General features: G+C 31.4%; 1 protein-coding gene and 1 long non-coding RNA gene across 4 annotated transcripts in view; one reads left to right on the forward strand and one right to left on the reverse strand.

The window, feature by feature from the left end:
• LOC124425839 overlaps positions 1–5,572 on the forward strand; it is a 19,006-nt gene extending 13,434 nt beyond the window's left edge. For all 3 annotated transcript variants that reach the window (XR_006942591.1, XR_006942589.1, XR_006942588.1), the window contains one exon: positions 3,862–5,572. This is a non-coding gene — a long non-coding RNA (uncharacterized LOC124425839). The remainder of the gene's footprint in view (positions 1–3,861) is intronic.
• Positions 5,573–7,810: 2,238 nt separating this feature from the next.
• On the reverse strand, positions 7,811–13,278 carry LOC124432727. The gene is made up of 12 exons (XM_046981840.1): positions 12,899–13,278; positions 12,601–12,758; positions 12,259–12,477; positions 12,074–12,186; positions 11,785–12,010; positions 11,538–11,709; positions 10,977–11,004; positions 10,541–10,838; positions 10,194–10,344; positions 10,057–10,133; positions 9,714–9,948; positions 7,811–9,572 (listed from the first exon to the last, which is right to left on the reverse strand). The coding sequence occupies exons 1-12, from the start codon at positions 13,059–13,061 to the stop codon at positions 9,055–9,057; spliced, it is 2,358 nt and encodes a 785-aa protein (XP_046837796.1). The 5' UTR covers positions 13,062–13,278; the 3' UTR covers positions 7,811–9,054.
• Between the last annotated feature and the right edge of the window lie 51 nt (positions 13,279–13,329).

The following is a 13,329-nucleotide window of genomic DNA, read 5'->3' on the forward strand; positions in this document are numbered from 1 at the left end:
AGATACTTTCATCGGCATATGATTGGCCGATCGTAATTATATATCCTATTTGACCTAATTAATAAAGAAAGAGAGAGAGAGAGAGAGAGAAAGAAAAAAAGAAAGAGATGCATTTATTAAAAAATGATCGACCATACTTTAAAATAGATAAATCATAAATCCATTTAGACTTTCTAATGTCTGTATATAAATAGAAAAAGAAAAAAAAAAGGATACAGCAAGATATAGATAAATATACAGACAGACCGATAGATAGGTAGGTAGGTAGGTAGGTGATAGATAGACGGATAGATAGATAGAGATAGAAAGGGAGAAAGAGGGAGATAGAAGAGAGAGAGAGAGAGAGAGAAAGAGAGAGATAGAGAATTTTGTTGGGAGGAGGGGGGAGCGAAAGAAAAAAAAATGGGAAAGAAAGGTTAAAAAAGAAATGAAAAAAAAAAAAAAAAAAAAAAAAAAAAACTTGGAAAAGGAGGTGCGGTCGTGTGTACGATGTGGAAGAATGGAAACACGGAAGCAGAAACTAGTTCCGGCTAAGATCAATACCTAAGTTGTGCAGCGGACCGTCTGGCGCAAGGCTCTTTGCTTCTCTAACGCGCGTGCGGCCGCGTGTAGGCGCGTGTACGCGCCGCGTGCACTATTCTCTCTCGACTATTAGACTGTGCGTGCTCTATCACCTAGGATTAACCTAGGACCTATGATGTACTCTCAAGCCAGAAGCTTGACGGCACCAACCATCGCGACGACGATCTTTCTTCCCCTTCTCTCAGATATCATAGTTTATAAGGGGGCGAAATTAGATGAAGCGGGAAAAGAAGGGAAGAAAGATTTTTTTTCGATAGAATAAAAGTTTACTTTTTCACACGATTTAATAATGATCCATCATTCGATCTTTCCTGATGATTTTTAATTGATTTTAAATTAAATCGAATATTGGATAATTCTTTAGACGCAATCTTTTTTCTTCTTTCTTTTTATTATTATCATTATTCTTGTTGTTATTATTATTATTATTATTATTATTATTATTATTATTATTATTATTATTAATACTATTTTATTTTCTATTTAATTCGTTTGTAATTATCTGTCCAGTGATGTAGAATTTTTTATAGTTTAAATGAAATAATATCATTCCTAAGATTTTCGATCGGTTTTAGATTAGATTGAGTATTAGAAATGTTCGATCTTCTTCAAGTGGGATCTTTTTTCTTCGTTTTATTTTTTTTTCTGCTTAATTTGTTTTAATAATCCGTTAATGGTGTAGAATTTCTGCCTGTATAATGCGAATGATGTGGAGTATGGATGAATTAGAATCGATCCTGTAATTTCCGCTCGGTTTAAATTAGTTTGGATATTAATAATGCTAGTTCTATTACATAGGAATCTTAACTTAATAATAATAATAATAATAATAATAATAATAATAATAATAATAATAATAATAATAATAATAATAATAATATAATAATAATAATAATAATAATAATAATAATAATAATAATATAATAATAATAGGAATGATAATTTTCTGTTTCATTGATTCCAATAATCTATGATATTATCGAATTGAATCTATATAATACAATAATTAAGTAAATAGAAAATAAATAAAATTAGATTGGAAAAAGAAAAACTAATAATAGTAACAACAACAACAACAACAACAATAATAATAATAATAATTGTAATAATAATAATAATAATGATAATAATAATAATAATAATAATAACGAGCCGCGTAGTAGTACGTATGAAAAGAAAACCATTCGTCGATGGTGTCGCCCAGTGACGTTGTCGAGGACGCCGATCCGTTGGCTCAAACGGTGCACGGAAGGAGGCCGACGAATTGCATCGAGCTACGAGTAAGTAGTAGGATAGAGAGGGAGGGAGTTGGATGCATTGATGGGAGGGGAAATAGGATGGGAAGGTTCGTCCCTGGAACGTAGTTCATTCACACGAGCGCGTCGTCGTATCTCGCTAAATATAATATGGCGGTGGTGGAGGCCGAGATCCTCTAGCCCATCCGTCTTTTCCCAAAATCTCTTCTCCTCCCCCCCACCTCACCCTATCTAACCCCACCCCACCCCACCCCCTCATTCCACCACTCACCAATCTCTCCGACTCGTGCTTCTTTTCTTTTTTCCCTCAACCTATCCCTCTCTACTACTATTACTACTGCAGCTGGTGTTGTGCTGTTGTTTCTCGTCTCTCTCCCTACTACTATTACTACTACAACTACTACTTTTACTACTACTATTACTTCTTATCCCTTCTATCCCTTTTTTTTTTTGCAAACGAATGCACCCAAATTCAACGCCCCTGCGATTACGTTTCATCGTCGTCTCGCTACGCAACGCGATCCAGACGCGTTCTGTGGGGAGGAGAATCTCTTATGCACTCTGCCCTAACCTTCGTTGCAACTACTATTACAACACTACTATACTACTACTACGGTTACTACTATTGGTATTATTACTACTATAATTATATTAGTACTACTGCGACTACTGCTGCTACTACTACTACTACTACTACTGTTACTATTGCTCCTGTTGCTGATACTTCTGACACTATTACTATTACTAGTACTATTGCTACTACCGTAATCATCGTACCATTATGATAGATTTTGCATTCGCTAATTTAACATTCTTCTAACATTTTTGATAAAAACGAACAACAATCTCTTTCGCGAGAATTTATATATAGTTACAATGTATAGATTTTTTTCTTGTTCCTGTTAATTTTTGATTGCGTCTTATCTTTTCTTTTTCTTCTTCCCTTTTTTTTTTTTTTTAGATCGTCTATCATTTTTCGGTTAAAACCTATCATATATTCAGAAGGTTTTTAATATTTTGGTGTGCACGTAATCGTCTTCTTCTTCGATGTTAATCAGTAAGATCTTCAAATAGAAATAGAGTAATTAATCTCGCAATATGTTACGTTTCAAACATCATTACCAAAGATATACATAAGTACATATATAACATAAATACATACAATATACATATGTATATTTCATATTCATTATTGACTCTTGTAGTCCGTGTATTCCTATTTGCGTTTCCTTAACCTTACCGGAAACCCTTTCAACAAGTGGTTGCGTCGACGTGATGCTCCGTAAAGAAATATTTTCAAATCTTGCCTTACAATGCACATCAATCCTACATTATTATTATTCTTCCTTTCACATATGTGTATTAATTTCAAGCAATAAAAAAGAAGAGATTTTAAGAGAAAAATTAATTTCGATTGGTTATTACGTATGCAGATATATAGTCGCGTTAGTACGTACCAATTAAAAACCATTCGAAAATATAAATCGTGTATTGAAAACGGACGATAATAAACCATATATCGAAGACGATGAAAATTTTTGAAAAAGAATAATTAATCAAAGACAAAAATGGCCCGAAATATTTCCTCAGTTTTAAATACAATATATTTTTCTTTCTCTCAAATGCACAACACACACACACACACACACACACGCACACATATGCACGCACAACTTAAAAAATATATCAATTCAAAGCCATAGAAAAAGAGGAAAACGTTTACAAAAAGAAGAGAGAGAGAGAGAGAGAGAGAAAAGTGGTAAATCGAAAATTAATTTTCATTGGGTGATAATTTACATTGCGTACATAAAATCGCATCGACAGTAACCAACCGTGATAATATAAAAATATAAATTACGATCATTTTTATGATCGTCGGGTGGACGATAATAAATAAAATTTTATATATCGTTAAACTATTACGTTATTTTTTCAATAAGAATTAATGATGATAATGATGATGATGATGATGATGATGATGATAAAAATAAAAGATGGCGATTGAATTTTCCGTTTCTTGCAGGTCTCTACAATGATGAACGAAGGAGAGGACCCGGAAGGAGGAGGAATGGTTATCTTTTGGAATGAATCGGATCAAGTCAGAAGAATGGAATAGAGAAGAGAGAAAGAGAAAAAGAGAGAGAGAGAGAGAGAGAGAGAGAGAGAGAGAGAGAGAGAGAGATAAAGAAAGAAAGGAAAGAGAAGGAGAGAGAGAGAGAGAGAGAGAAATAAAGAAAAAAAGAAAGAGATAGAGGTAGAGAAAGAGACAGACATCCCTCCGACGAGAGCGTACATCGTTAATGGAAATAGACGTTATCAGCTCTATACTTGATGACACTAACCCGTAGATCCGAACTTGTGGGCTTTTTTATATGCATACCGCAAGCTCCTATCTACCGGTACATGTAGTCAGGCCGGCGTTAAAAGCTCTCGGACGGAGATCCTCTTCCTCCTCCCGCCCCGCAACTCCCCACTCTCTCTCTCTGTGACCTCCCAAATAATACTTACAGCACTTCCGGTTTAAGAGACGCCTAACTCTTCTTGTCAAGTTATTTCCTCGAAAGAGAGAGAGAAAGACAGAGAGAAAGAGAGAAGAAAAAAGAGAAAAAGAAAGAGAGAGAGAGAGAGAGAGAGAGAGAGAGAGAGAGAGAGAGAGAGAGAGAATAGGAGTAGGAGGAAGAGAGAAAAGGAAAGAAAAGAAAGGAGGGAAATGAAAGCGGATCGTACTCCCATTTTTGTTTTTTTGTCTTTTTTTTTTTTTCTTTCTTTTTGTTTTGTTTTTAGTGCCTACCGGATACATTCGATATGCACGCACACAGAGAGATATACATACACACTGTAATTATGTGTATACATACACATATACATATACATGTAGATACATGCACGCAATTTCGTAAAGTTAAAAAGTTAAATTTAAGAAGGTATCGAACCAAGTGTAAAAAATAAAAAAAGAAAGGGATAAAAGAGAAATTACAAAAAAAAACAAAAAAGAAAAAAAAGAAAAAGTGTCTCACACCGAAATCTCGACAATTTTATAATATATCATAATGTGTTATAATATAAATGTTTTCAAAATGCCATATTGTTACTTATCGATATTGATAACGAACTTGAGATCTATACTTTTGTATAGACCTTTAGTTTTGTCTTCTTTCATATTTTTGTTGTATGAAAAAAAAAAAAAAAGAGACAAAAAAATTATTATACCATAGAGTAAAATGAAAACGTGGTTGGAGTAAAAAATTGTAAGAAAAGGGAAATGAACTTTTTTGTTCATTTTCTTTTTCTCTTTTTTTTTCTTTTTTTTTTTTTTTTTTTTTTTTTTTTAAATACTTAACTTCATACCCGTACATTTATTTTTATTAATTTTTATTTTTATTGAGGATCACCGAATAACAGTCCATGCGATATTAAACTATACAACACACATGTCTACACCATACATGCATGCATGCATGCATGCATACATGCATACATGTACACATATGCAGCATAATGGTAATAACCACGAGATCGTGAAAATACTTTACTAACTGCATACATACAGGCATTTACATACACACACACACACACACACACACATATATGTATATATATTTGTACTCCGATAGATAAGAGGAATGAAAAAAAGGAAAGAAAGGGGAAAAAAAAATAAAAATCGGACAGAAGAGTACGTAAAATAATCGAACGATTTCGTAAGCACGTTTATTACGTAGAAGAAAAAGTTGGACTGCGGTGAGGAGCGGAGAGGAGTGGTGAGAAATGGAGTGGAGTGGAATGGAATGGCGTTGTGAGGAGAGGAGAGGAGAAGAGAGGAGGGTAAAGGAATGGTGGAAAGGAGTGGAAAGGAGAAGAGAAGAGAGGAGAGGAGAGGAGAGTTGAGGAAAGGAATGGAATGGAAAGGAGAGGAGTGGAGAGATGAGAAGACGGAAAGGAGGAACAAACATAAACACACACATCACACACACACATACGAAAAAAAAAGAAAAGACATGAAAAGAAAAGAAAAGAAAAGAAAAGAAAAGGAAAGAAAAGAAAAGTGTGTACGTGTATAACACAATGTATTTGTTCCCCCACCCACCCACCCCCCAGCGGCGGCGCCTGGGTGAGGTAGTAGGTTGTATAGTAGGGAATGGAAATTCGCGATATACGAAGTCCACTGTACAACTTGCTAACTTTCCCGGTCGTCGGCGTCTCGACGAAGAGGAATCTCACACAGATACAAATAACAAACAAAGAGAGAGAGAGCGAGAGATAGAGAGAGAGAGAGAGAGAGAGAGAGAGAGTGAGGGAAAGAAATTATAAAGACGAGATTATATTACATACCATTATTGATTATCGTTAATATTTTTATTGTCTCACGTCGTTCACTATATCATTTACGAGGAAGAAAATAATAAAAAAAAAAAAAAAAAAGAAAAAAAAAGAAAAAAAAGACGAAATCGAGATCAAGAGATCGAGAAAGGAAAAAAAGAAAAAAAGAGAAGAGGGTGCTTATGTTGCAGTCGTATGAATAACAAATTGGATATGATTATCGGGAAAAAAAAGAAAGAAAGAAAAAGAGAGAGGGATAGAGAGAGAGTGAGAGAGAGAGAGAGAGAGAGAGAGAGAGAGAGAGAGTGTGATATGAAGTAATTTTTTAAAGCATGTCTCAACGTGTATACTTAATATATAGATACATATATATATATATATATATATATATATATATATATATATTTATATATTTTTATATATATATGTGCTCCTTAGCCAATAGTAATAGTCAGACTCCAGCTCGCTACGTCCGTTCGTCGATTAACTTCGACGAGCAATTTTAATACAACATGTCCGACTGAATTACTGGATAATATCTATTATAAGTGATATCCTTGTCAAATCGTTATTGTAGGAATAGTATACGATTAGAGTAATTTAACGTTATATTTCTCAATGAAATATATATATATATATCGTATGAGACTCTAATGCAATAGGCATAACTCCTGCGTATATATAGATATATATCCTACGTAATATAGATATAACATTTAATATCATCGAATAATTTACATTCATTCATTCAATTATATCCGTATAATTTAATGATTTACTTTTAATGATCGATTCTTTTTTTAATACTCGAAAAAAAAGAGAAAGGAAAGAAAAAACGATTCTTGTCGAAATAATAGAAACTGTGAGAAGTGAAAGGAGAAAGGAGCGAGAAACTTATATGAATAATATATTTATCAAATTCATTATATATAAATTATATATATATATATATATATATATATAATATATTAATAATGATATATATTTTTCTAATCTCATAAAAAAAAAGAGAGAGAAGAAATAAAAGAAAAGGAAGGGAAGAGGAAAGGGACTAGATAGATATATATATATATATATATATATGTGTATAAATATATAATAAAAATGTTATATAATTGAAAAATATAAATGTATATAAATATATATATATATTTATATACAATATTTATATATATATATATGCAAATGTGCATATATATATATACATTTATATTAAAAAAAAATATATATTGTGTATATATATATATATATATACATACAGTTAAATAGATATATAAATATATTATAGATAAAGTATATATGTATAATGAAGTAAGAAAAAGGGCAATGGCGGGCGGGCTGATAGTAAAGCCTGCCGCGTCGCCGGTTCCCTGAGACCCTAACTTGTGACGTCGCGTCCGATATCTCACAGGCTAGATTCTCTGGTATTGGCGATGAGTGCTGCCTTTTGTCGATCAAAAGTCAGTTTTAACGACAGAAAGAGAAAGAAAGAAAGACAAAGAATGAGAAAGCGAGCGAAAGAGAGAGAGATAGAGAGAATGAGAGAGCGAGAGAGAGAGAGAGAGAGAGAGAGAGAGAAAGCGAGAGAAAAAAAATGGTCGGCTTTCGTTCGGAACACACACACACACACACACACACACACGAATTTATGCGAACATTACGACCGCCATAATGTATAGAATAGAAAGAATTAATCCTAATTCGTAAATTGAATAAAAAGTTCGCGTACGAGAAATGACAGAAAAAAAAAAAATAGAAGAAAAAAGAATTGTTCCAGCTCAGCGTAAAAAACATTTGATTTTCGATTCTGTGTAAATAATAATTTTGTAATGATAGACGGCCATTTTAAAAAGAAATGTAAAATATATGTTCGATTTGATGAAAAATTTTGTAGAAAAATTGATTGGATTTTTTTTTTCTTTCTTTTTTCAAATCGTGCAATTGTAGCGTTCAATGTTTAACATTAACCAATGGCTCTCTGTGAATGTTTCAGTAGTGCGACGGATTAAATTAATGAAATAGCTTCTACGTATCGTATCGATGCACAGAGAAGCATCATATTGACACGGTGAACGACATCGTGTTACACATGAAACGAAAACTGCGAAGAAGAGAATGTCATTCTATATATATATATATATATATATGAATATTTTATATATATATATATATATATGTATTATATAGTTTCAAGATTATTAAGAAATAATAATATTATAACACAGCGATAAAATGTATCGATATAAGTGTAACCATAATTTTATTTTTCAACAATCAATTTCATACTTCGCAGATTATCAAAATACATCATATATATATATATATATATATATATATATATATATATATATATATATATCGGGATTCAATAATTTTTTACATAACATAATAATAATAATAGTACTAATAATAATAATAGTAATAGTAATAATAATAATAATAAGAATAATAATAATATAAATTAGGCATAGAATATCTCGATATCATTTTACATCATTAAACTTTTTCGTTGTCTTCTCGTCCATATTATTATATTCGTATATATTACTTCTTAAAATGTTTAAATTCTTAAGATATTTCAAAAAGGTGGAAAGAAAAGTAAAGTAAAAGGAAAAAAAAAGAAATGTTAAGATTATTCTAAGAGACCCAAGTATGTTATTTTGTGTATGTATACATATATATATATATATATATATATATATATATATATATATATATATATATATATATACATATACTCTTTCTCTATAAATTAATTAGATTATGTTATGTTAGATAAAATTATCTCTGAAAAATATAAAAATGTAATCATTTAAAGTACCTTATATCTTCGTCGTATAAAAAGAAAAGAAAAAGAAAAAAAGGAAAAAAAAAAACGAGGCACAATTTTTAAATCTCATCAAAAGTAACGTCTACCTTCTTCGACTAATTTACTTAATTCAGCGGCCGAATAGCCCAACAATTGTTTCAAATCGCAAACGAACTTATAAACGAATCTCTTCCCGTGTACCTTAGATATCATATCACCGTCATAATAATAACGAAGTGCTCGACTTAATTTTTCATAATTCATCGATGGTTTATTTTTACGCGCGCCCCATAATTGTGCAACTGCTTCTGGTTGAGTCAATTTAAATTCTCCTTCGGTTCCTACCCATTGTATAGCACCTCTGTGTTCACGGTCCGTCAATAATTCCAATAAAAATTGCCACAATTGTATTTGTCCGCTGTTTACCGAACGACTCGACGTCGCTATTGTGATCGGTGTCGAATCAATGTTCTCCAATGGTACACTGACTACTCTTGTTTGTTGATTAACAACTGGTCGTGTTTTAGGATTCTTTTGATTACGTACTTTCATAGTTTTGTTCGTAGTATTTTCACTGACCGACGTTGGAACGTCCTTTTGTACAACAGCTATGAAAAATGAAGAAAAGAACATTGATACAAAATATATGCTTGTTTAAATAAATAAATCTTAAAAATAAATCTTTTTTTCTCTCTCTCTCTCTCTCTCTCTCTCTCTCTCTTTCTTTATCTTATTATATCATAACTTACCGACGAATTTACATTTTCGTAGTAATTCCAAATGTGTCCAGAATACATCACCGGGATCAAGAGGAACCTTGCTCTGAAATTCTTCAAGTGTTAGATTGCACAATTGTGCACCTGTTATATTCCAATCGGCTAAACGTAAGGAAACCAAATTGAATTGTCTAACGGCCCATTGAAGCCAATGTTTCACGTGTGTTTGTGACCAATCTTTTGGATCGGCTGGTATCTTCAAGCGTTCCTTTGAGATAATCAATTATTATATGTCAAATTAATGATAGATTATTAATAAAACAAAAAATATAATAAAATCGTATTTTAATTTGTATTTCAACGTGTACGTTTATACCTGCTCTTTCTTATATTGTGCATCTACCATCCATCTTATCACATTTTGTTTATTTTCTTCGTTGAAGGATGTTATTGCTAGAATATAAATAATCGATTGATTTCCGAATCTATCATTAGAAATTAAAACTTACGTACAATTATTTTCTGCAAGTTCAATGTAATCTTCCGCAGGTTTTAAAACGTCTACTATGTTAATACGTTTTTGTAATGCTTTTATTTGAACATTAACTTGAACAAGACCTTCACCTTGCACGCATTGATCGACTAAATTTTTGTGACATTCGAGCTGTAAGAACGTTTACAAAAATAATCTTAATTTATTATTATTACATATAATTATTATTTTCTTACATGAATGATATATTTTCAGATAACTTTAGGCAAAGATACAAATGCTATCGGTATTATGACAAGAACTTTGGTCGATATGATAATAAACAAATATCAAGAGCATATTCTACAATGTTATTTTTCATACTTACCATTTGTGCATCTTGCAACCAAAATGAATAATCGGTAAGCTCGACGCCCAATCTCTGTTCCAAAAGATTTCTTAGAGTGGACAATGGTTCTCTAATATCCATATGTTGCATAAGAATCCCATCGTTACAATCATCGCTATTGGTACTACCTTCTAAAGAAAAACTTGGTTCAACTTCCAAGTCTGAATTGTCCTGTTGAAATTGTGCCATTATATCGTCATCCTGGGACAATATAGCTTCTGGTTCCATTTTGATACGTTTTATCATTGCATATTCAGATTCATCGTCCGTATCAAAACTGTTTTGCAATATACATAGATAAAAGTTAATATTACACGGATATGAATGTGATAAGAAATAAAGAAACGATAGAAAAAATTTTCAGGTTATGATACGTGAATCATTAAAAATTAAAAAATAATCGTAAATGTTTTACCCTTTTTCTGAATTCTTTCGACGAATTCCTAAATCCATGGAGATACGAATGGTATTTAAAGATATTTAACAATAACGTAAATCGTATAAATAATATTTACTTTTTAACATAATATGTCTAGAGGCGTCGTCACGCTCTGATACACTTCATACGTTGAGTCATCGAATGAACGTAAACAAGCATAAAACTACGAGAATATTATTTTCCTCGAACTTATTTACAAATTTTCCGTTATACGTAATTCACTCATACGTAATAGAAAAAATAATATTTGTAGTAAAATTCGATATTGCAAAAACAATGAAATCACTCATACGTTCGTGACGTATTCCCATGAATCAAAAGTGGCGCGCTCAAGCGTCAAAGAACTGAACTAAGAATATCATACCGGAATAAATCAAAAAGAAAAATTACTTTCAATAATGAAATATATATATATACGTACACAAACACACACACACACACACATGTACATACACTTTCATATCAATAATATTTATTCAACGTAATTTAACATTGAATATTACAAGTAAGAAATCAAATGGTTGTCCCATTATTTACCTAAACACATATCCATTACTATATTATAAAGTTTTTCGCCAAGATATGCAAATGTTTTTGATTTTTCACAATGTTCCAAAAGATTATTACTAAATTTATCTTCTCCATAAAAAGCACCGGCCAAAGCTCCTGTCATACTACCAATAGTGTCTGTATCTCCGCCCAAAGTTATCTGAAAATACATCATGCATGTAACAAAATAATGATTATATGTAATCTTATAATTATATAAAAGAGGATAACTTACGGCATATTGTATGGCTCTTCTAAGTGGATTTTCAGTTTCTATACCTTTGATAGGCCGTTGCGCTCTTAAGAAACAAAATATTGCTGTAGGTACAGAATAAAGAGCTGCAATACCATTACCAAGTTGCCGAATAACTTCTTCGTTCGTAACGTTTTCCTCCGAGACAATTAATTTTTGTAATATATCTAATTTTAGCTTGTAAGGTTGTGGTTCAACCAAGTCTAAACTATAAGAAAGCTTATGACGAAATATTTACAAATGACAATTCTTATTCTATATTATAACTTACCCTTCTTCATCTTTCTCTATCTCCTTCATTTTATCAATAAGTTTATTAATGAAATCTGAAACATTTAATTTATTGGATGGATCTAATTGAAGACATTGTTGAATAGCAATAGCCTGAAAAAATAAATTTGTAAAATATTTCCAAATAAATTCTAGTTTATTCCTGTGAAAGATTTCTTATATTACCTGCAATATAGCACCATCGATGCCAATTTTGTGAGTATGAGTAATTTCAGTAGATCTCCTTGTTCTATCTATAAGTTTATCGTTATCTTTATAATAAAATAATGCTATAGGTGCAATGCGCATAGCACCCCCATTACCCCAAGAACCTTGTCCATTAAATTGTTCCCTCGCAGGAAGTAAAACATCCTGAAACTTATTACCACGTAATTTCTGGAACACCTAAAAGAAATTATTTTTATTGCTATTATATCATATACGATGACGATATATATATATATATATATGTATATTTAATTAAATTACTTCAATTAGCCAATACATTCAAAGTCTTTTCATACTAACGGTTACAACACCAGCCCCATAACCACGATTTGGTTCCTGATAATAGCTTTTCACAAACCTTTTTGCTAAATCAACGAGGTCTAAGTCGCCTTTTTCAATTAAAGATTCAGCCACACTTTGTGTCATTGCTGAATCATCTGTATACTGCATAACTGGTGCTAGATGGAGTTAACCAAAAAAAAGAAAAGAAAAAACAAGTACATAGTAATAACGGTGTTGATTATAACATCTATGTTTGTATATATTACATGATATCTCAATAAAAATGTTAATGTTACATTTCACGGTATCATCTAACCTTTAAACATGTTTCCTTCTAATTTGTCAAAAGATTTTTGTAGAACTTTCGTCATGCCGGCCGATAATAATTCTTCATTTTCGTAGGGACTACCAAGGCAGTCACCCATCAAAACACCTAACATCGAGCCACGAAATTTACTCTTTAATAATTGCAAGTCCATTTTTCCTTTATATTTCTATTTTATTTTCTTTTATTTTTTTCTTTTTTTTTCTTTTTTTTTTTTGATAGGATAAACGGGATCCTCCTATCGTTACGTCTTACTAGCAGAAACGCGTAGACACAACTAAACTAGATTTTTCATGAAACCGATATGATATAAACTTTCGAATTATTATGAAATAACTTTGGGTAATATAATGGAGCAACTTTTTTTTTTTTTTTTTTTTTTTTATATATATATATAATTAATCTTCATTCATTTATACACA

The sequence above is a fragment of the Vespa crabro genome, chromosome 1, assembly GCF_910589235.1.
Source record: "Vespa crabro chromosome 1, iyVesCrab1.2, whole genome shotgun sequence".
Classification (NCBI taxonomy): Eukaryota; Metazoa; Arthropoda; class Insecta; order Hymenoptera; family Vespidae; genus Vespa; species Vespa crabro.

Excerpts from the sequence above, each read along its gene's own strand:
- LOC124432727 (XM_046981840.1), bottom strand. The coding sequence starts at position 13,061 with ATGGACTTGCAATTATTAAAGAGTAAATTTCGTGGCTCGATGTTAGGT. Across the intron at positions 11,710-11,784 it reads GAAGAGCCATACAATATGCC|ATAACTTTGGGCGGAGATAC; the intron begins GTAAGTTATCCT and ends ATGTATTTTCAG. Across the intron at positions 10,134-10,193 it reads TGAACTTGCAGAAAATAATT|CAATAACATCCTTCAACGAA; the intron begins GTACGTAAGTTT and ends TTTATATTCTAG.